Here is a 23,832-nt window from a genome sequence, read left to right as displayed (position 1 = left end):
TCTAACGGCCATATTTCCTTCTGTTGTTAATGCCTTCCCTGTGGATTTACCTGTTTATGTTCAAGGTCTTTTGATTTTCTTCTTCCTGAACTCTTGGTAATTTCAGTTGTTTCTCCTTTTATTTCTTTCTGTTGCTCACTTTCTAACTCCCTCCTGTCTGGTGGCAGTTTCCTTAGGGCCTGGATCTCAAAGCATCTCAGCCTCCTTTCATGCTGGGCATTCCTGAATTATCAGCCTAGGTCTCTGCCTCAGGTGACTTTTGGGGGACAGAACTGACTCTAGCTAGATACTGAATTCTTTCCCTCAGGCTCAGTAGACAGAGTTCTGCACAGCTTTTCCTCTACACATGGCTCCCTGGCTTGGTCTTCTCCCCATTTCCCCTATTCTTCAGTTATCTGCTCTTGCACCAGTACTTCAGAATTTCCCCTGGTACTATGGAGTTGATTCCTATAGTTTGAGTTTCAAAGGCTCTGGGTGGAAAGTGGGGTGGAGGATCTTGTCCCTCTGCTTTTCTTCTTTTCTTCCCATCTGTTGCAGAGACGTTATAGCCCAGAATGCTTTCACTGCAGTGCAGTGCTGATGTCTGTGGTAGCCTGAGCAAAATTATAAAGGACTATATGAGGATGCATTGTTTACATGCTAATGGCATAGTGGAGAAACAAGTGTGTTCTCAGAGCCCTATTGTTTCAAGGTCTGTAGAGAAAGTTACATAAAATAGTTAAATAAATAATTTGGGGAGTTTTGGGGGTCTGTTTTGATGGTTTGGGGAGAAACAGAAAATGGGAGAGACAGTGACTGTCTTGGGGAAAAGAAAGAGGAAAGGGAGGGAACTTATTATCTTCACAATTCATTATCTTTGTATTAGATGAAGAATATAAAAACATGAAGGGAGGGATGAGAAAATAGGCATCCCTCATTTTCATCCGAAGTAGACAAAAGATGATTAAACACATTTTTTATTTTTGGCTCTTTGCTGCATTTTTTTCTTTGACCTGGAAACTCTGACCTTGGGGATTGTAATTTGGGGGCTTCTTTTAAGACATGAATGGTAGATTGTATTTTCTATACATCCTGGTTCTAAGAAATATGGACAATTCTCATTTGTGATTTTTTAAAAAAGATGTCTATACCATCCAAAGAGATCACAAAAACAGGAAAAGAATCCACATGTACAGAAATAGTAATAGCAGATCTTTTTGTGTTGACAAAGAATTGGAAATTGAGGGGATGTCCATCAATTGGGGAATGACTGAACAAGTTGTGGTATATGAATGTAATGGAACACTATTGTGCTATAAGAAATGATAAGCAGGTGGACTTCAGAAAAACCTGGAAAGACTTATATGAACTGATGCCCAGTGAAATAAGCAGAACCAAGAGAACACTGTACACAGTAACAGTCACATTGTGTGATGACTGATTTTGATAGATTTAGTTCTTCTCAGCAATACAAGAATTTAAGACAGCTCAGAAAGACTCATAATGAAAAATGCGGTCCACATCCAGAGAAAGTTCTTTGGAGTCTGAATGCAGATCAAAGCAGACTATTTCCTCTCCTTTTGTTTTGTTTTGTTTCTTCTTTCTCATGGTTCCTCCCATTAGTTCTAATTATTCTTCATATCGTGACTAATGTGAAAATATGTTTCATATGAATGCATGAGTAGAGCCTATATCAAATTGCATTCTGCCTAGAGGAGAAAATTTGAAACTCAAAATTTTATGGAAGTGAATGTTGAAAGCTAAAAATAAAGAAATTAATTATAAAAAATATGATGCCTACATTTTAAATTAGGCATTATTTTCAGATAGTCCAACAATTCTTTGATTATCTCTATTTAACCTATTTTTCAGGCCCATTGTCTTTGATGTTATATTTGTTATATTTTCTTCTGTTTATCTGCCCAAACTTTGTTTTTGGTTAAATATTTCTTGTTATCTCATGGAATTTTTTTTTGGCCCATTCTAATTTTTAGGGAATTGAATTCCTTAAGTAAGATTTGTCATTGTCTATTCTAAGTTATTAATTCCCATCCCTAGTTATTTCATTTTTAATTCTTATTTAATTTCTTGTACATAGCCTATGAGCTTGTATAGTTCTTGTGGTCAGACATCCTTTTCTCTGAGGCTCAACTTTGACTGATTGTGGATTTACTCTTTTCTGGTCTTGGCCATCTTGAGTAAGTGTAGTCCATATTGGAATATAAAATCTCAGGTCAATTTCCAATCCTTGATCTTGTGGCATTTACAGTACTAGTATGGGTTTTTAGTAAAGCAGGTTTTAAGGGTGATAGTGACATAGGTAGCCATTTTTACTCAACAAAATGAGATCCAAATTTAAGATGGTATTTAAGTCCAAACTATTTGTTTTTTCTGTTTTTCTTTTTATCTATTCATTCATTTATACATTTATTTATTGTGTTTGACACTTTCTCCTGTTTACTTACATATTCAGCCTCCATTTTTGGAGTCTGGGGCATGTGCTTGGGTTCAGATTTCATGCCTCTACTCTTGGATGACGTTGTACTATTGATCTTGAGTTCAGGGGCTGAGTATGTCCCATTCTGCAGAAATTTTCTGGTTTTGTTTCATTCTGTGATTTGGGCCAAAGTTGCCTAGGTGGTGGGTTGCATATGGGCTGCTTGGATGTAGCTGGGTATGATCTGTCTACAGGCCACTCTTGTCCTGTCTTTTGTCTTTGATGGGGTACCTGTGCTAGGTCTGAGTAATGGTCTCTCCCTTTTTCATTCTAAGAATGGTGACCTTTGGTTGTCTATGCTGAACACTACTCCATCCCCATCTTCTGCTGTGGGATCAGGCTCTTTCATATATAGTCATTCACCTCCCATCCACTCTATACTTCCATATGATTCTGACAGTCTTTTTTCCCCCTAGTCCTGGACTGAATAGAGGAGTTTGTAGATGATTTTCTTGTTTTTGTTTATTATTGCAACTCGTGGTTCATCTTAAGAATATCACTGGAGTGTTCATGGGGATCTGGGCTCGTCTGGGTCCTAACATGTCACCCTCTTTGCACAGTTCCTAGGCTATATTATTTTAATAGTAGTTTGAAAGCTTGCATCCTTGAGCCTTACATTTCTAGATATCATTTCAAAGAAACTATTAAGCCTGTCTGAAGCATCAGGCTGCAATACAAGTCATCATGTAATCCATATATTAAAAATCAAAAGTGTTCGAAAATTCTTTGTTCCCCAAGTATAAAAAAGAATGAAGGAAAAAAGTTGCAAGTAAGCAATTTTATTATTTTCATAATTTGTAGTGAAATGTTCTCCAACATCAGAGGGAAGTAATGCAAACAATGCAAAGCTGATATACCCAATGTTCTCATTTTCACCGCACTATGTATGTCTTTTAGATGAACTTAACTGAAGATGAGATTCTTCTCATTTTATTGGTAACTGCAGTGGAAAACAATTATTTCAACATCTAAAAGTGTAAATTATTACTAGTACAGGAAGGCAATAGACATAAAATAAATTAAAAGCATCTTTAAAGTTTCTTTCCATTTACAAATATATATAGAATTGCAGCAAACTGTACAAGCACAAAATTCTCAGTTAAAACATTTACAAGAACTTGTGTGTTTTTGTTGTTAATGTTTTGGTTTATAGGAGATGATGTCATTTAATTTTCCATCAACTACATTAAAATACAATACCCAGGAAAAATATGTAGACATCTGCTTATTCCATGCTTTCTCACTGATCAATAGTAGATGCAATTTAAGACATTTTTTCCTAGCTCAGGACAGTCTTTAAATCAAGCCTTGGCTCAGGAAGAAACCAATGTAGAGGCATTAGTTACTCTTTGTTAGAGAGGAGACTAAGTCACTCATTAATGAACCACCAGAATATGGAAAAATGAAAGCACATAGACTACATAAATGAATAATATGGCTATTCACAACATGTTATATTGATACATAGGTCTTCTATATGACAATTGCCCATGAGATTAATACGTGATCAACAATAGACACCTTTATTCAGAAATAGCATAAAGGAAAAATAAAGCTTAAGGATAAATGTCTGTCACTTAAATCTAGTTAACTAGAAATAAATTTCTTGGGTTATCATAGTCCATATTGGAATCTAAAATCCAAGTTCAGTTTCCAAAATGCTGGATCTTGTGACATCTGCACTTCTAAAACAAGTTTTAACAAAGCAGATTCTAAGGATGATAGTGACTTAGGTAGACATTTTTACTCAATGAGATCATATCCAGATTTAAGGTGGTAGCAAAAGAAGTACCTGTAGTAGATGATACCCTGGTTCCTTGGCAATAATCTCTGGGAGGCAGCCCTGGAAAGTGTGCATGGGAAAGAGTGATGAACTTGGCATCAGTCACAAGACCTGAGTTCAAATCCTAGCTCTTCTACTAACCACCTGAGTTATCGTGGTCAGGTGTCTTAGTATCCCTGGGACTTAGTTTCCTCATCTGTAAAATGATGGGATTGGATTAGTTGGTCTCTGAATCCTTCAGAATTCTACCCTCCTGTGAGATAGATACATGTCTTTGGGAATCTGCAAGAGAGATACGGGTTGATATAGATGTAACGTCAGTAATGATCACAACTCCTCCCGTGATGCCCATACTTGAAGGTTTTCAGAGCACTTTCCTCACACTAACCCTGAGAGGCAGACAATATCCCAAAGAATTAGGATCCCAGGATCCTAATTCATATAGCTGGTGCCTTGTTGTGTGTGAGATGAGACTGTCTTGTGACACTCCCACATTTGGACCTTTCAGAAGACTCCTGACCAGGACCCCTCCCCCACCTCAGTTCTTCAGAAAGGACCTGTGATTTCAGTAGCGTGCCCTGGTATTTAATTGTGTTTAAACATCTGACCTACTTAAAAATGAATATTGGCTGGACTGGGGGGAGGCAGGGGAGATGGAGACATTGTTCTTAAGTGCACATTTCCTTCACTGTACCTTCTGCTCACCCATGAGAATTGCAACGTTCCCAAAAGGCCCCATCACAGCTATCATACATCTTTCATCTTGTAGAGATAAAAATGATGGGGACATTTATAAACTACCATTGGTCAAATCCTATTACAGTGAATTCCAAAGGACTGTCAAAATTCCGTTCACTCTGGAAATTGTCATATTAAATGCTGATTAAAATAAATGCTCTATCATCTGGGACAGATAGATTTACAGAGTTGGGTATTTATTTGGATTTTAGGGGCTGTTTGGTAACTGGTTTTGACTTGTCGTAAGAGGAGAAAGTGCAAGTCATTTATTCTAGTCATAAAACAATTCCTTTTATGTGTCTACTCCCATAAAAGCCTAGAGATAATCAGTTTCCCAAACAAGACTTCAGACCTGAAAAGATTCCAGTATTTGCTCTGCACTTACCACTTCAACCTAGAAATCCAGGGACTTAGAGTGACCCATTTCTATAGCAACTGAACCCAAAGTACTTTGGTCAAACCTACTTAATGTCAATTGTCTCTCCCATTTCCTTCTTGAATTCAATTTGATAGAGCAGCCACTAATACATTTCTAGCATACACTGTTGCTTTTGCCTTGAAATTTGTAATGATGTTTCTTTAAAATTGGCTCTTCCTTTCTTTATCTCTTGAAAGATTAAATTGATGTCAGAAAAAAAAATGAACTGTATTTCCCCACAAAAAATAGGCACTTGTGCACTTTATCATCATAATCCAGAACTGTCTTTAACTCTTCTGACATTTATATAGGGAAAGCACATAAGTATACAAGCCTTCATATACACCAAGGAGCCGCTTGACAGTAAGCTGCAGGGAGGACTTTCTAGTTATTCGTAATGCTATCCAAACCAGGGCAACACACCACACTCTTACCACATTCCAAAGCACAGGAGCGATCAGTGTATGTTTTACAAATGTGGGTATTGGGAATGAAACCAACTCATGTAATACACATGAAATAACCAGATTGGCAGACTGCTAAGAGCTGGAAGACGTTTCAAGATTATTTGGCTTACCCATCATTTTAGAAATGAGGAAAGAGGTAAAATGATTTGCCAATGTTAAATAGATATATTAGTGCCTAGAACATAGCAGATGTTCATTTACTTTACTGAACATATGAGTGAATAGATAAACTTGGGTCATAAAAGGTCAAGATGGTGCTAGACACTAAATTCTTTTAGTCCAGTGCCTTCCCCACTATGTCTGGTTGCTTCTCATAGGTATATTTTTTTCTAATTGGCCGATATGACTGAATGAAAATCATTTACCAAGTACCTACAACGTGTTAGATACTGGGACTTCACTGGCAAAAATGAGACAGTCTAGGGTTTTATATTCTACTAGAGGGAAACAATGCAAGGGAATGTAGTCACTGAAAGGAGTGTTTTTTTTTTCTTAGGAACTCACAGAGATGGTGAACAGAGCAATAGGGAAGTTCATTGTCTTGTCCTTTATAGAAGCAGTGGTAGGTAAGATAGAATTGACTACTCTTCATAGAGTAAGAGGTGGAAAGTGTTGGGGCGTAGGAGGGCAGGTAGGTAGGGTCAAGATGGCAAAATGTGCCAAGATGTATGGGTGGATACATGTGAAGCATGGTCTGGGGTCCTTTGGAAGGATTACATGATGGAGTCGTGTACCTACTCATTTACTGACCAGTCAGAAATTGCCACTGCCTAGAATATAGTAGCCACTTAATAAATGCTTTTTTCTTCCTTCCAATTGAGCCCATACTCAGGGAATTATTATCCAGAATGAATAATTTTACAGATGCTAGAGCTTAGGTCCTTCATGCAGCACAATTTTTTTAAAACAACTAATGGCTAAATCTCTAGCCAATGAAAAGAACTAGGGATACAAACTTAATATTCTCTGCTCCAGGCAAGTTGACTGCCGCCTAACAGGCATCCTCTGTGATGGTACAAATAGGTGACTCCTTATTGGATAAGAGAGCACTGAACCAATAAAGCTGAGGGAGGAGATAAGGCAGGAACATTTGAATGGCTCATTGGGAGTCCCCTGAACCATAGGTGCATGGGGAAAACTCCCTCTCCCTTAAGTCTCTTGATTCCTCCCCACCTCCTCTCACATCCCTAGGGATTGTTAAGTATAGCTTTCCACTGAGATTATTCTTTCCTTGGATGATTTGATATTTTATCTTGCTTCAGCGCTGAAAAGCTCAATTACTCTCCTATAATTTACCCTAACCTGTGTAACTCTTCCAATTTCTGTTTTATGGTTTCTTGGATAAATATGTTTGCTCAGTATCTGTGATTGTTTTTTGTGTATTAAGTGTTTGTCAAGAGGGATCTAAGCTGTTCCAGAGTAGGATGCTATCTTTCCTTTTGGAGTAACCAGGGAAAGTAGCTTTTATCCTGAACCCTAAAAAGCATCATGCCCCTCAACTGAAAATATCAAATGTTTAGTGGGTATACAATTCTAGCCCAAGATGCCCATTTCAGTTAAGGAGTGGAGGAGTGAGTGCCCAGCCATGGACTGCCTCCTCTGCCAAAATGGGGAAATCAGTCTCTCTGAAGATGTGGGGAACAGAATTCTAGAACAGGGCTATCTAAAGATATTACTGCAACACAGGCCATGCTAGGGAACGGTGGTTCAGGTTAAACTGTGACACAAATACACAAGTGAGATTGTCCTTGCCCTCTAGGAGTTTATATTCTAAAAGTAATGGTTGGCCAAGGAAGGACATTTTTTCATTATTCAGTTATAGGAACTGCAAGGGGAGCCATTAGCCAGCTCATTTCATACCTTTTATGGTATGTTAGTATTGATTTGATTACTGTTCCCAGAGCATGAGGTAAGAAGTATGTGGCTGGGTTAGGTGGACCAATATGGTGTGGCAGAGAGCCAACAGTACCTGAAGGACATCCCTATGATGAATAGGATAAACCCTGTCCTGTCCTGGATGGGATGTGAATTTTGCTGGCTAAACACTTTTTTTCACTCAGTCAGGACCAAGCAAAATAGGTCATCCCTAGAGCAGAGTGCTTAAGCTGAGAGGCTGAATGGAGAAGAATGATCTCTGGAGGTCCCAGTGGAAGGGTCATTGATCTTGATGGGGAGGGCCCAGTGGCAGTGAAGGTAGCAAGGTGCCTCCTCATTGGGCATTTAGACAGAACAAAAGCTTTGTAAGATGCTTCAGCATCAATGGTAAATGGAGAGAAATGCAGGATAAACAGCAGTTTAAAGAGCAGTTGTTCTGAATATTACATATTTTATTTATGGGATTTCTCTCAGTGAGGTTACAATGACGCAGTCAGACTCCAAACCCATTTATTCATGGTCTGGGGATGTAATGAAATCTGGACTCGAGTATGTGATTAAACTTTGAAATTGTGGTTCAAAGACTTCTTTAAGATTCTAGCTTTCTTTTCCCTTTAACGTCTAATGGTCACTTTGCAGGAGTCATTGATGACTGAAAGGACATGGATTCAAAAGAAATTTAGGGATTCAATTTAAAAGAATAAATGAACTTCCCAAAGCAGAAAAAAGGGAAGGAATTATATTTAGGATTTTTAAACTGAGGAATTGATTTCCTTTTCAGGAGTGCAATGAAATATTCTCAATAATATGTTCACATAATTTGATAATATGGTTACTGACTTGCTACAAAATAGTAATTTACCCTTTATTTTTTGCAAAACTTTTACCAGTGATGGGATAATAGTTGGCAGCACACAAAAGGAAACAACTGTGTGTGGACTGAGTTGATGGAACACGTTAAATAAGCATTCTTTCACAGACTCAGGAACATGAGTTCACATATGAACACATGTACATACAATCAGAGACACATTCCACCCACTTATTTGTATAATAGCCTATATAGAAACCGGATTCCCAAAGGCTTTTAGAGTAAGTCAAACTCAATTGGAATATTAAGCACTTACTGAATTGTCCCGAAATCTCTGTAAGGCAAAAAGCCTAGTTCATCACCTTTGATCTCCAGAGGAGTGGAGATGGCTGAATGGCAAGCTATGACATTGTGTGAACAGCTTTCAAATTACCTTTCCAAAAATAAGGTGACGTCCTCCTAACATTTAAAATCAGAATTTTTGTTTTGTGATTCATGACAGATATAGATTCACAATAGGGAAATTCTTACTTTCAGTCACATTCAGAGGCAATCTAAGTTCCAGTTCTCAGTTGGAAATCTTCATTTTTTCCTTCTCTCTCTCTCCCTCTCTCTCTCTCTCTCTCTCTCTCTCTCTCTCTCTCTCTCTCTCTCTGTCTCTCTCTCTCTTCTCTCTCTGTCTCTCTCTCTCTTCTCTCTCTCTCTCTGTCTCTCTCTCTCTCGTGTTTATAAAAGTCTTTTGGAATGAAATGCATTGGCAGTGCAAAAAAAAAGTCCATTAAAAACAATTAATTGAGTTAAGCATTCAGAAAATCCCTTGCAAGAGGTTATCTACAAGCACAGGACTCCACTGTCATGTTAGGATACACTTTTAGCACCACATTCTTATTTTCATCAAAGAATAAGATACTGAGGGAAGACATCTTTTCCGGCACACAGCAGGGCTCAGGGATTCCTGGAATGACACCCACAGCTCTCACTATACTCTGGATGGTGGCATGATTGGATGGCTTCAGAGACTGGGAAGAAAAATGGGGTGGGGGAAACATAGACAGAAGTTAGGTAGAATCACATTACGGTATAACTTTGATTATTCAGAATCATCAAATAAATCCGCTATTAGGAGGAAAAGGCAAGCCATGAGGCATCTAATCATCATACTTCTAGTATAAGACCTAAGATCATCATACATCCAGGCTAATCTCTTATAACCCCTATGCTTATGTCTACAGCATGGTTTACAATGAAGATCCTGGAATAACATAGGAACCTGTGATCAAAGAAACATTAAATTATGTTTTATATACTATACTTACTAAAGTAGGAAACTGGTCTAGTGCTTTTTAGGAGAATTATTATATTTAAAAGAAGTACTGAATCAAAAGATGCTTAAGTGGATTAGAAAATAATGCAGTGAGGCTCTAGACACCTCAGATGTGAATCCATAATTCCTCTGGCCTTCACACTTCAACACCACTGCTCTGAGTCAAAGCTCCTCCCCTATCTCTATCCATCTAAATTATGGCCCTTTGGCCAGCTCCACCCACCCCTTTCACCAAGTCTTCTGGGACTCCTATTTTGCCATGAAAAACTACCCTTCATTCTGGAATTCTTCCTCTCATTCTCTTATTACTTACACTCTCAGAGATCTGGTTTTCTCTAGAGAACACTTCATCACTGGCCATGCTTTCTAGCAATGGTCATATCTTTGCTCGTATTCCCCATCATCATGGCCATGGAGGGGGAGTTGGAATAATCATTATTCCTCACTGCCATTTCCAAACTCTCCCTTTGCCACCATTGCTTGGCAAGTTCTCTTTGTCCTTAGCATTTTCTTAGGTCACTACCCCTATGCTGACTTCACTTTTCTTCTTTTCTAATCTCAATTCTATAGTTAACCAATTCAATTCATATCATCCTCCATTCTGAAGTCCCTTGCCAACTCCAACCCTGGGTCCATTGACATTCTCTGTTCCTGTTCATGTATTGATGAATGGAACTGGAAGAAATCATGTAACCAAAGTAACTGGTTACATGACAAATTGTGTAATTGAATCTCAATTGGACCAGTTTACAAATCCTCCATGTTTATTTCTCTATCCCACTCCTCACTGAAATTACTCCAAGCCTTTTCTTCTTTCTTTGAGTCTCCTACACCTGCTGAACTAAGGACCTTGCCTCTTAGTTTAATGAGAAAATTAAGGCCATTCACTATGAACTCACTATCTTTCTTTTCATCTCAAAGCCTTTTTACATCATCCCTCTCCCATCTTCTAATTTTCTGATGAAGAGATGACCCTTTTTGTCAAGGTCAACCCCTCAATATATGCCCTGGATCCAATCCCCTTCCTTCTTATTGAGCAGAATAATACCAACCATCTCTCTCTTTTCTCTGATCTTCAATCTCTCCCTATGTACTGGTTCTTTCTTTTGGGTCTTTGCTGATTTAGTCAGTCAACAAGTATTTATTAGGCAACTTTTCTGTGTTGTGCATTGTTGTAAGCATTGTAGATACAAAGAAAGGGAAAAACTCAGATCTTTCCCTCAAATATCTCACATTCTAATAGGGGTGAGAATGTGTGAAAAGTCTGCACATTCATAAATTCAGTGTAAATGGAGATGATATCAGAGAGAGGGCACACGCAGCTGTAGCACCTTTCCTGATCTCTCCCTACCCATAGCTGCTAGTGATCTTTCTCACTAACCACCTGCCCTGTATCTATTTTATATTTATTTTGTATTTCTTCTGCACATATTCATTCTGTATGTACATGCTGTTGTCCCCCAAAAGAATGTGAGCTCTTTGTGATGGGGATTGCTTCATTTTGGTCATTGTTTCTGCAGTACATAATATTATATTTGGCACAGAGTATGTGTTTAATAAATGCTTCTAGATTTTTGACAATGCCCTACGTTTCTCACAAAATTGGGACATACATACGGTATGTATATCTGTGCGTACATACACAGATATACATGTGTACATAAATATATGTCATATATGGGGCATAAAGATGTGTTTATGAGGGAGCGGTACAACACCATGGTAATGTAGTGAAGATCTGATCTATCTTTGAGGGTCACCTCCTATTTAAAGGCAGAAGAAGCTGAATGAAGTATTGCGTGGTTGGTTATTCATTATGTAGTAACATAACAGAAAAGAGTCTGTGAACCCGCTTCTGGTACTTACAACCCATATGACCTTGGGTATGTTACAACCTTTCTGGACCTCAGTTTCCTAATCTCACAAAAAAGCTTCTGAGGTTCTATCCAGCTCTAGACCTCGGATCCAAGACTAGCTTTACAAAAGGGCTAGAGAAAACGATTCACCTGACGGCCACTGGGTGCCACTGTTGCCCTACAGGCTGGAATTCTTGAAAGTTGACGTTCATGTGGTTATACCTCTCAGGAATAATGTAAGCAAGAAAATAGAAGGTTATCACATGAATCCCCAAAATTTGACCAAAGAAGCTTGGGTAAAGCTATTTTCTGGGAAAGAGCCTAACGGGCCTATTATTGCTCGTGTGGAACAACATGTGGTTTTGTTTAAAATATCCCAGCCAGCTCAGAGTAGAGCTCACATTGCCCAAGGGCTGGGAATCCAGAAAGGGGAGGTATTGCCAGAGTGATGAGTTGAGCGTTCCCTCTTGTATAGTACATGTTGCATATTTTCAAATTGCTACTACTCATAACAGCTCTTTGAGGGGGCTGGCAAAACCCTTTTTTTTAAAAAAATTGTTTATTTTAAATAAATTTAGAAGATGAAGTATTAGCGGCATGCCCAGAGTCACACAGCAATTTGATGGTGGTAAAACTGTGGTTAAAAGGTCTAAGATATATCCTTTCCAGAGGCATTCCCAAACAAATGGTGATTTCATTCTCATAAATTCCAGAGCTTGGAGATAGAGTAAAAAATTTTAAAAGCCTAAGAACACTAATGAATGAAGAGAAAAGAAGTGATATACCATATCTAAGACATGAACATGTTGACTGTGCCTTTCACCATTTGATCTCATCTGGCATATCATCATGGGAATTTGGAGAAATGTATGTACATGTTGGAATATATGTTAGCATTCTAACGATTCTTAAAGGGTGTGTAATGATAACATGACTGTATTTATACACAAACATATGAGAAAAGGTAAACACACAAATTCTTTCAGCTGTAACACTACCGTAGGTATATGCATATATATATATATATATTTGTAATTGCACATGTGTATGTGTGTATACACACTAAACTCTCATGATGATAAACTTCTTTATATTGATTCAAAGAGAATCTTCAAAATGAGTCATTTGAATTTGCATACTCTATAGCCCTCAGACTCACAAGTTTTCTTGTGATGGCTTTGCATTTTATTATTTTAGCAGCTTCCCTAAATTTTAATTATCATGCAAGATGGCATCCATTTAATCAAACAGGACTATTATATCATTTTTCTAAACATAAACCATTTATTTAACAAAAAGGCAAAAGCAATAATTATAATATCACAGTAATATAAAGCAAATCCAGGAAATCATAACAGCTAACCCATGAACCAAGGTCATCCTCTCCCTCCATTGCACAGAATCTTCATGGAAGAGAATGGGCACATAGTTAATAAAACCTAGCAGAAAAACACATGAGTGAAGTTGACGCATCTTCTCCGTACCCCTCACAACTCTGAAATACAGGATTCGTTGTCTTTCATGAACAATTTGAACCACACAAAGACCCTTCTATACTAACTACTCCCTTTCTAGTGACTAGGATCATTTAAAATGGGGCCACCTGGGAGAAATTTAAGGTGAAAACCAACTATCCCATTTTGCCTTGCTCTAAAGAAATAATTCGCATTGACAAAAATGATGAATTCTGTGCATGTGACACAGGATAGATATGGAAAATATTCATGGGTGTTTCCTTAGACATTCTTGCTCTTTGGCTGAAATTCAAACTCACAAATCATGCAGTCAGAAAATATTAGTAGTCTCTGATGGGCTTACTGGAATTTAACACAAGCCTTTGATTTGTGTTAATCGGTCTTATCAGGATTCCCCCAATGTATGTAATTCGTGCAAATGCAGATTCAGTCTATTTTCTAGGGAGTTGGATTTTTTTTTCTCTACTTGGGGCTTCCTCTGGTGATGTCTGCAACGACCAGGAATAATTATGTCATGTACAAAAGAGCAGAGCAGCAATTCGCTGACTGGAGACATACTGCCCGTCCATAAGTGCTGTTTTGAGTTTTGATTCTGTCTCTTGTGAGTACACATTGTTATGCTGAACCACACAGATATCTCTCATGTATGCAAAACCATGCTTGAGCCTTTAGCAAGCACTTTTGGAAAACCCTTGCTTTTGAGACAGAGTAAGACATCACTTTAGCCTTCACTCTGTCAACACCTTTGACTACTTTGGTAATTTACTCCCTCCATCCCAGGGGTCAAAAGAAAGAGGGCATCTGTAGGACCCAAGGTGGGAACAGGGAAAGTCCCCTGAACTAAATTAAACTTCTTGGATCAAGCTTAACTCCTGCCTAATCTTTGCAGTTTTTCAGACAAAGTGGATCTTCTAGTCATTTTTTAATGAACTACGACTGAGACATGAATCCAGTGTCTTTGTGGGTTTTTGCTGTTGTTATCGTTTGTTTTAGGGAGTGTGGTGTAGTGAACAGAGAGTCAGCCTCGAAGACAATAGGATCCGTCTCTGAAACAGAATGTGACCTGGGCAAGGCACAACATCACAACGGTCTATATAACTCTCTGAGGTTAGAAGTTGCAGGGAAGGAGTTGACCTGTATTCTTTATCCAGAATTTCCTTATGCCAATGAAATTGTAAGTTCAGACTTTACTCCAAAAAAGCAATATATTTTTTTAACTAGGGCCTAGGGACAAGTCACTTGGCTGGCTTTATGCCTTGCTTGAAGGTGAAATTACACATTCTGCTCTTAACTAAGCTAGAAAGGCTCCATTTGGTAGAAAACTCAGAAAAATCCAAATGATCTGCACCGGTCAGACTTGCACCTGCCAAGCTTACAATGTCCTTGAGAGATTTGCTGTTCAGTTGAATTTGATTACAGACGCATTAGCAGGGGAGAGTATGTCATCAGCTAAAAGCTTTCATTCCTGACCTGGGACACAGGGTTTGGCCTGGCCTCAATGCTTCATGGTATTCCAGTCCAGCACACATGGGTGTGATAGTTCTGAAACCATCTAATTGAAAGCAGGGAAAGGGCAAAGCCTGGAATTTGGAAAAAGCAGAACACAGCTGTTCTGAATTACTGAACAGGTTGTCAACTTTTGCAGATGAAGAGCTCAGCTATGTAAAACCCAGCCTAACTCACTTGAGGGGCTTGGATGATGCATGCCTGGGGCAGCCTTTGTGTTGGACTTCAAGTAGTCCCATTTTGTACTGAATCAACACAGCTCCCCAACTCAATGCATCAGTCCGGTACAAAAAGCTTTTATTTTTCCCTTTTCTCAAAATATTCAACAATATTTCAACATAAAATGTCCTGGCACTCTGAAAGAAATTTTAAGGCAGAATTTTGTACAGACAATAGCAAAGTCATTTTATTAATTACCATTTATAAGGAAGCTTCATAAAGCTTCATTTTCCATCATCCCAATTACTAGTCCATTAACAAGAAGGGGGAAAAAAAAGAACTGGGAAGTTTGGGAGACAGAACAGAAAGTTTTAAAGGTTAGGCTGATCACACACAAGGTGATGAGAGATTGAGAACAACTTAACAGCCAAACTTCCACCCTTCACTTTGGCAATGGAAAACTGAAGTCTCCCAGACCTGGTGACTATCCAAGTTTTGACTAAAATTATTCTGATTTCAATTGTTTCAGCTGATCCACTTGTGTTTCTCTCCATCTCCAAAGAAACGATCACACTTTAGTGGCCCATTGGACTGGCTTTAGGTGTGGACTGGATTTCAGACTTTGTGATAATTCAACATTTAAGATACAATGTAAATGCAAGGAATGGGGATCATAGGTTTAAGAACTGAAATGGATTGTAGAGACCGTTTGTCCAAGTCTAGGAAAGCTAAGTGGCTAGTTTGACACCTCCCAAATTGGAATTAAAGCCCAAATACTCAGATTCTTCATCTAGCACGCTTTCTACCACACCTGGCTACTACTGTAAATATCTATGCCCCATCTCCACCCCACTTCTCCCATTTAAAAATTCCTTATTCCCCAGTTTCTTCTTTCTTCATTCTTCCGTCTCCTACTTTCTGTTCCCCACACTGGCCACAAATACATTCTCCTCACACATATTTTCAACATTTTCATCTTTTTCTCATCCTCTGCCTCACGGCAAAAATGGTAAAAAATGGTAAGAAAGTGACTGTGGCGACCATAGGTCTTGAGGCAGCAAAAGCAGCCCCAGGTAGCAGGAATTGGGTCTAGGAGGAAGAATGGAGGCTGAATACTTAATGAGGGATTAAATAATAAATTGGCTGCTCCTTCCCTGACAGCCCAAACCATGGATTCTTTTGGCTACAACCAGGAGTTAGCATCTTGGGTTGGGGTTCAGAGAAGATCCCTGGGGCTGTTAGAGGCTTTCAGAGTCAGTCACATTGCATCTAAGTCAGAGGTGGGGAACCTATGGCCATGGTCTTCTAAGTCATTGGGTATGGCCCTTTGACTGAGTCTAAGTTTTACAGAACAAATCCTTTTATGAAGGGGATTTGTTCTGTGAAGTTGGATTCAGTCAAAGGGGCCCCACTTGAGGACCTAGAGGGCCACATGTAACCTTGAGGTTGCAGGTTCCCCACCCCTGTGAGATGGAACTCATCACGACTCTTTCAAAGATACAAAAAAAATTATAGTAAAATACAAATCAAATAAAATACAAAATTAAGGGGTTGTGATTTTTCTACTTAGATACCTTATTTGAATATATTTTTAAAAATCACTATATTTTCTTAATGGAAGTTTAATTGGTAAAAGTCTTCATTAAAATGCAAATGTATAGAATGCTTATTTTAGTTTATGAAACATGAAAGAAACTGGGTCCTTTCCTGGGTAAACTGTCTTTTTGGAAGGGCTAAATGCTAACTTTTTTCAGAAATTCCACAAAAAGAATAAAAGCTCTTGAAATTCCCTGGCACTCAGGCTGAAACAGAAAACAAAGCCTTAAGGACAGAGTCCTGGAAATCAGCCTCATGCTGAAGGTGTATATTAGATTTTATTTCCTAAATATCACAGAATTTGGAATATGCAAATACTATTTTAAAACCCATAAGTCTGAACTTGTCATGGGGAGGGGGGAAGAGATTTTTCAGCTCTTGTCTTTTTTCCCCATTATCTAATAGGAAAAATTTTATTCAAGTTTTACATAGAAAATCTATTCCTGGTCTAAATTCCATTTATAGAGCCAACTTCTATTTTACAACTGAGATTAGAATTGTTAAAAGCTGAGGAATAGAGTGTAGATACTGGTTTAACAGAAGGACAGCTATATGTTACTGACTAAATTTGTGGGGGAAAAGTCCATTGGAATTGTGAGAGTTGGGGTGGGGAGAACAGTAGGAGTCTGCTAGAAATATATTTGTCAGGTATATTATAATGTAATGGTATGATAAAGTAAAACCCATAATTGGTGTTGGAAAGGAGAGACGAGCTCTGACAGAATGAGATGGATTCTGGAACAAGTTCATAAAGTCATCTTATTATGTTCCTTCCTTTACTTTTTGATGGTTGTTAGGGACATAAAATTAAATCAGTTTATAGGTGATTTTGAGGGGCCAGTTTACTGACCCTTCTTGGTGCCAATTCTTTTGCTAAGAGACAATAAAAAAGTTATCAGGGCATCCATCTGTTTAACTGCAAGACCTTGACTTTTTCCAACCATTCCCTTAATACAATCCTTATATATCATCCTTTGACTATATTTTTATTTGCTTATTGTGGACAGATTCAAGTTCACACATTACTGATCAGATTAAGACATCCAGTGTTTGGATTCTACACAAAGACTTTTTCATATATTTTTCTTGATTCTTTAAATCAATCCTGAGTTCATACTATTTTAATAGCCCTTAAAGAGCAAGCATTATTATTTCTTAATCTCACTAACATGGTAAATAAAAGTGGGGGTGGACTCTGGAGATAAGGGGAAAACTCAATCCAAACACCTTCATATTCAACAGGATGGATGAAAATAGAAGAAAAAACGGAAGTGCCTACCTTTGGCATGGGAAACTGGCATGCTCCCGAACAGTAATATGCATCAAAGGACTTTGGGGAGATAATCCATTCACTCCAACCAATATCTGCAAAATCCACTTTGAGGTATCGTCTGGCACAATTACGGGGTTCAATCCATTGTTTCCTCCTTGCCTTCTTCAAGGTCTGCTCATCAAATTGCAGCGTCTCACTTTTCTGGTGTGGGCCCTTTCTCTGCTTCTTTTTATTTTTACTCTTCTCGGCTGGCTGGATCTGGAGAGTCTTATAGGGCTTTCTCTTCTCCCAGCCTCCGTTCTCCTTATCCTGGTATTCTGTGCCTGGAAGCTCATTGTTCTGCAGGGGAAGCAGGGGGCTGCTGATGGAGCGCTTCATCCTCCGCTTCCTGGACAGAGCTGTCCTCATGTGGTTGTTCAGCCTGGCTAGGGCTCCAGTGGGAAAATCCCAATGTCCCTGGAGACTTGATACCACACTTTCTGATTCAGAAATGGATGAATCATTGGCGTACACTAAGATATAAGGCTCAGAGTTGGTTGGCATTCCCTTTGAAAGAGAGTGTCCCTCAAAAGTGATCTTGATACCTATGAAAAACTCACCATTTTCTTTTGCTTTGGTCAGTATTTGAGTGATGTCTTTGGATTGCCAGGCTGACATATCTCTATGAAGTTTAGCAATATTTACCAAAATATGGCCCAAGAACCGAGTTTGGTTCCCATCTGGTGTAAGGCTCCAGGCAGACAGGGCAATCTGTATTTGTTTCCTGTATCCATGATGAGAACAACCTCTGGGAGATATGCAGCTCGAATTAATGTTTAATAGTTCTCCAATGGAGAAATGCAAGTTTGCAGACAAAATACTTTCAGACTTGGTTAGGGAAGTCAGGTTGAAAACATGTAGTTCTTTGTTTTCCAGGATCCCTAGGAGTTGGGGGAAAAAAAAACAGGAGAAATTCAAAATGCCAGAAAAGATCAAAGCAAGAACTAACCATTATTTCTACTCTCTGAGGGAACATTATAGATGCACTGAGCTAATATTGTAGGGGAAAGAGCTGGGAGTACAAGTCACAGTAAAGCAAACTAGCAAAGTAGGACATCCTGACAAAATAGTATTTTCCCATATCTCCCAGTCTCAGCTGGAAAACAAAAATGGCTTACATTTGTATATCACTTTATGGTTACAAAACTCTTTCAAGTACTCACAAGAAACCCAGTGAATCAGGTAGTGAAAACTCTTATTATCCACATCTTAAAGATATTTAGTTAGAAGAAACTCAGCCAGCAGATCCCTAGAAATGGAATTGGCAGCATCTTGTAATCGGGAAAGCAGTGGTCTGGAGGAAAACCTGGGTGTAGTTCCAGCTTTCACAACTAGTTAAGAAACTTTGAGCCTAACCTTTGCAGGCCTCCATTTCTTCATCTGTAAAATGTGGGAGATGAACTACAGAATCAGAAGACCCCTTAGGTTATCTATTCCGATTTGGAAAAGGAAATTCTTTCCATAAATCACTGATAAGTCAACCTCTGCTTGAAAGCTACCAATGGTTTTAATTTTGAAATGTCTCAGATAAAATGTGATTCTGGTGAAGAATTCAACTTTACGACATCATAGGATTCAGTCAAGTTTCAAGGCAATAGGGGAAAAGTGCTACATTATAACTGAATGAAAAAAAAATTCTCCCCCACTATTTGGGGGCAGTACATTCTACTTTTTGAAAGTTCTCATTATTAGGAAATTTTTCTTTCCTCAAATGTGTCTGCTCATGCAGATATTTTTCCCAATGCTGATGATGGCAACCTATCCATGTGCCTCTTTTCTATGTCCTACTATAAGTTAATCACATGAAGTAGCATCAATGTGCTTTCTTGACACCAATCCTAAATCTGCTCTCTATAACTCCTCCCCTTGCTTCTATTTTTGCTCTCCTGGGTCTAACTACAATTGTCCAAAAGTACAGTGGATTATTTTGAGAAGGAGAGGGTTCCCTCTTGAGGTCTTCAAGCAGAGACTGGTACTTATTTCCTAGTGGAAATACCTTTAGTCTGTGTATTACACCACATGGTTACCAAGGTACCTTTCAATGCTCAAGTTTCAGGATCTTGTGAAGTATTTGAAAACAGCTGTCTTGCCCTTTCAAAATCTTCTCTTCTCTAGGCTAAAGATGCCTAGTTTCTTTAACTGTTCCTCACGTCACAGTCTCTTGTCTTCTTATTATCCTGGCCATTCAGGTTCCACATCCAAGATTTGAACCTGGGGATTCTGACACCAAGTTCAATGCTTTTTTTTCCATTTTAACAAAATGAATCCATACCTTCCACTATATAGGAGTAAAGAGGGTTAGGGTGAAGAATGAGGATGGGGTGGGTAAGTATATAAAGTATTTACCTTTTTCTGAGGAAGTGAAGTATTCATTTAAAGTGCTACTTTTCATTTAACTTTAATATAGTACTACTTTGTCTCTACTACCTTGAAACTTGGCCGAATTCAGTGACATTCCATTAATATAGTCAATGAGTTGTGTTTCATTTGTCATGTGTATTAAAAGAAAGAGAGATCCTCTCCATTTCTCACTCTCCAAAGACAGAATCAGGGGAAGCAAAGAGAGCTCAGGATGGTGCAGCTGACTAGCAAATAGCCTGAGGTTTGGACTCTAGATTTGATTCCCAGATCCATAATCAGACCACTAGGATCCATGCTCTTACATATTTGTTTCAGGAAAACACACGCAACCATGAAATCATGTCGCTGATCAAAAACATATTTTAGTAAAAACAAAACATTTCTCTAAAGATGTGGAAATCTTAAAAATGAGTTCATTGAGTTCCCTAAGCACAAGTGAAGTACAACTGGAAACATGTTTTACTCATTTTTAACAGTGTGTGAAGGAAAAGGAAGAACCTGCCATTGGTGCACATTTGTACAATCCATGACACCGAGATAATATTTTACAGACCCTTATAACAAAGTCATGGCATCAGACTTGTTCCCAATCTTTTGCTTTAATTCATACCATTCATCCTAGTATATATTTTTATCCAGACCTTTATGCAGGAGATTGAAACTATTCCAGCTTCAAATGAAATGAAGAGAGATTGCACTATATAGGAATCTAGACAATGGTAAGTAAACAAACATATCATTCAAAGGCTATGGGTACCAGATCTTTAATGTCCCAATTAATTCTCTTCCCCCCCCCCACCCCATTTTAACTTAAAAATGTTTCTCCCTTAAGATTTCCTCAGGAGGAATCTTCTGGCAAGGTGGAGACTCAAAAGTTTTTCCTTATTTCAGTCCCTTAACAGAATAAAGATATGTTCCAAAGGAAATGAAAGAACAGTAATTAAAAGAGAAGAAATAAAAGTAACTTGGCAAGGTAATCAAGTTGTTAAAAATATCATACAGGACCACAATAACAATCAAATTGCTAAAAATATCATACAGGACCACACTATCAACTTAATTGTTCCACAAGCTCTCCATGCTCCAGATCTCACAACATCCATTCTTAATGGTGGCAGCTATAGTGACTGGAGAAAGGAGAAATCTGGGAAGAAAGGAAGGAAACAAGTATTTATTAAGGGCCCCTGTATTTGACAGACACTGTGCTAAGTGCTGGTGATATACATACTAACAAAAAGAAAACCATTCCCTGTGCTCAAGGAACTAATGGAGAATTCTAATTCTAATGGAGAAAGGACCAATTGTAATGGAGAAAGAAAATATAAGCTGGTTGGGGAGTGGAGAGGAAGTTCCCAGGGAGGGGGCTTGGTTTTGAAGTTTAGAAACCAGGAACAAGGCTGGATGGAGAATGAAGGCTGGCCTAGGTCCCTCCACAAAATGGAGACTCCAGGAGGAAATCACCGGTGAGAGAAGGGGGAAGGCCTTACAGAGGGCTTCCAAATTGAGAATATGGCAGGGGTGTTTGCATATTGCGGGGTGAGGAATCCTCAGATCCCGAGGGAAGTTTTAGGATGAGATATGATGGTTTGGAAGTCGAGGAACCAGGAACATGGCTGGGATTAGAATGATGTAGCTTTGACTAGTCAGAACAATGTCTTTTGTGACCTAGTGAAGTCTCTATCTTGGCAGTAACTTAACCACACTCTTCAGTCCTTCAACAAGTTCGGGATCTGTGTACCCACATGAAACAACAAAGCAGCACAAACATTGGGGGAAAGAACAAAGGAAAAAATTATAATGCCATGAACAAATAAAATGGGGGTAAGAGAGCCCTAGGACAAAACTATTAAAATTGTATAATTCAGCAATAATTACAAATAGAACCTTAAAAAAAAAAAAGAACAGAAAGGTTGTTAGAACCCAGAGAGTGGTTTAAAGGACAAATAAAATTACTATTAGACAGAAGCTGGGAAATTTTAGCAAAGTTATAAATTCATAGTGAATATCCTGGGGGATTGGAGTGGGAAGGAAAGATACCATAAAAAGAACTAAAAAAACTCAATAATATACTAGAGAAAACTCAAAAGATAAAATTTTAAAATAATATATAAAAATAATTATAAAAACCAACTGATATAGAAAATAAGACATATAGATAAAAATATAAAGATCATCAAGTTCCTAGAGAAAAATGAAAAAAAACCCCAGAAAATCTTGTCAGTCATATTTCAAGAAAGCATAAAATAAAACCATCAAAAAGTACTCAAACTAGAAGGCAAAGCATAGATGGACTTCACAGCCTGCCACCAGAGAGAAACTCTAAGTATAATATATCCAACAATATTATTACCAAGTTTCAAGCTCTAAAGGTAAAGAAAAAAATAAATGTTGCAATTGTGTTTGAAGAGACAAATACCATACCAAGAAATCCATTCATTATAATGCAGAACAATTAATTATAAGAAAGGAAAGAATAGACTTAAACATGCTATACTTAATGGGAAAGGAAAGAAAAAGGCTTTTAGTATTTGAGAAAACCAAAACTGGGTACAGACTAAGAAGACAAATGCAATAGAAAATACAAACAAATAAACAAACAAAAATAAATGAATTCAAACATCTGAAAAGATATCCAGTGCTTATGTTCCAAAAGGGGGAGGAGAGATTTATTGTCTTTTCAAGTCAGTCATTTCTAAGGGACAATGAAAGAATGAGACAAGCTATGATATTGGGAGCTCAAAAAAGACATATTAAGGAGAAGGAGAGGAGGGAGGTAAAAACTAACTCTTATTACTTATTGAAATTGGGGTGTCACAATATAAGATTCGTCAAACACAGAGGTGGGAAGGGACTGAAGAGAATGGGGACCATAAGAAGTCTTTCAATTAACTTGATGAAATTACAAGACAGCTAGAGAATCAGTCATGGTAGCCTTAAAAAGCAGGAGCAAGCTCTTCAAAAGGAATCATTTCTTATAATTGAGAAAAGAATCAGACATGGTGAAAGAACCTAGCTTTTGAGAGCGAATTATTCTTTGCCTTTTTCCTTGTGCCTCTTTCAGAGTGCAACAATGGGAAGATTTGGGGGTTGAGAGAAGAGAGGTGATTGCTCTCTTCACCCCATTCACAATAGTGGTTTACAGAGGAACCGCTTGTCCAATAGGAGATGTGGTGTTCAGGAAATAATTAAGTCCTGGACAGGAGGAGCATGACCAGTGACATGGGCAGAGCAGCAGGTAAGCAGAGATACTCTGTCCATGGGAGAGCAGCCTGGGGACACTGTGAGGAGCAAAAAGCCCCACCAGGTCCCCTGGTAACAGAGGTGTGAGCTACCTTGGCCATATCTATCTATCTCTATCTATCATCTATCTATCTTCCTTCCTTCCTTCCTTCCTTCCTTCCTTCCTTCCTTCCTTCCTTCCTTCCTTCCTTCCTTCCTTCCTTCCTTCCTCCCTTCCTCCCTCTCCCTCTCCCTCTCCCTCTCTCTTTCTCTCTTTCTCTCTTTCTTTCTTTCTTTCTTTCTTTCTTTCTTTCTTTCTTTCTTTCTTTCTTTCTTCCTTCCTTCCTTCCTTCCTTCCTTCCTTCCTTCCTTCCTTCCTTCCTTCCTCCTTCCTTCCTTCCTTCTTTCCTTCTTTCTTTCTTTCTTTCTTTCTTTCTTTCTTTCTTTCTTTCTTTC

At 38.4% G+C, this 23,832-nt stretch overlaps 1 protein-coding gene across 1 annotated transcript in view; it reads right to left on the bottom strand.

The window, feature by feature from the left end:
* Positions 1-3,239: 3,239 nt before the first annotated feature.
* The window catches only part of BMP3 (bone morphogenetic protein 3), a 37,775-nt gene continuing 17,182 nt past the window's right edge, over positions 3,240-23,832 (bottom strand). Inside the window, exons 2-3 of the mRNA XM_069092992.1 lie at positions 17,764-18,677; positions 3,240-9,587 (exon numbers count right to left, since the gene is read on the bottom strand). Of these exons, the coding sequence (XP_068949093.1) occupies positions 9,396-9,587; positions 17,764-18,677 (1,106 nt within the window). The 3' untranslated portion in view covers positions 3,240-9,395. The remainder of the gene's footprint in view (positions 9,588-17,763; positions 18,678-23,832) is intronic.

Source organism: Petaurus breviceps, unplaced genomic scaffold (genome assembly GCF_028583685.1).
Source record: "Petaurus breviceps papuanus isolate PSGF00001 unplaced genomic scaffold, PetGlider_PUasm1.0 126, whole genome shotgun sequence".
In the NCBI taxonomy this organism is placed as follows: Eukaryota; Metazoa; Chordata; class Mammalia; order Diprotodontia; family Petauridae; genus Petaurus; species Petaurus breviceps.
The sequence above is the reverse complement of the archived record's forward strand: the minus strand, read 5'-3'. Positions and strand labels throughout refer to the sequence as shown.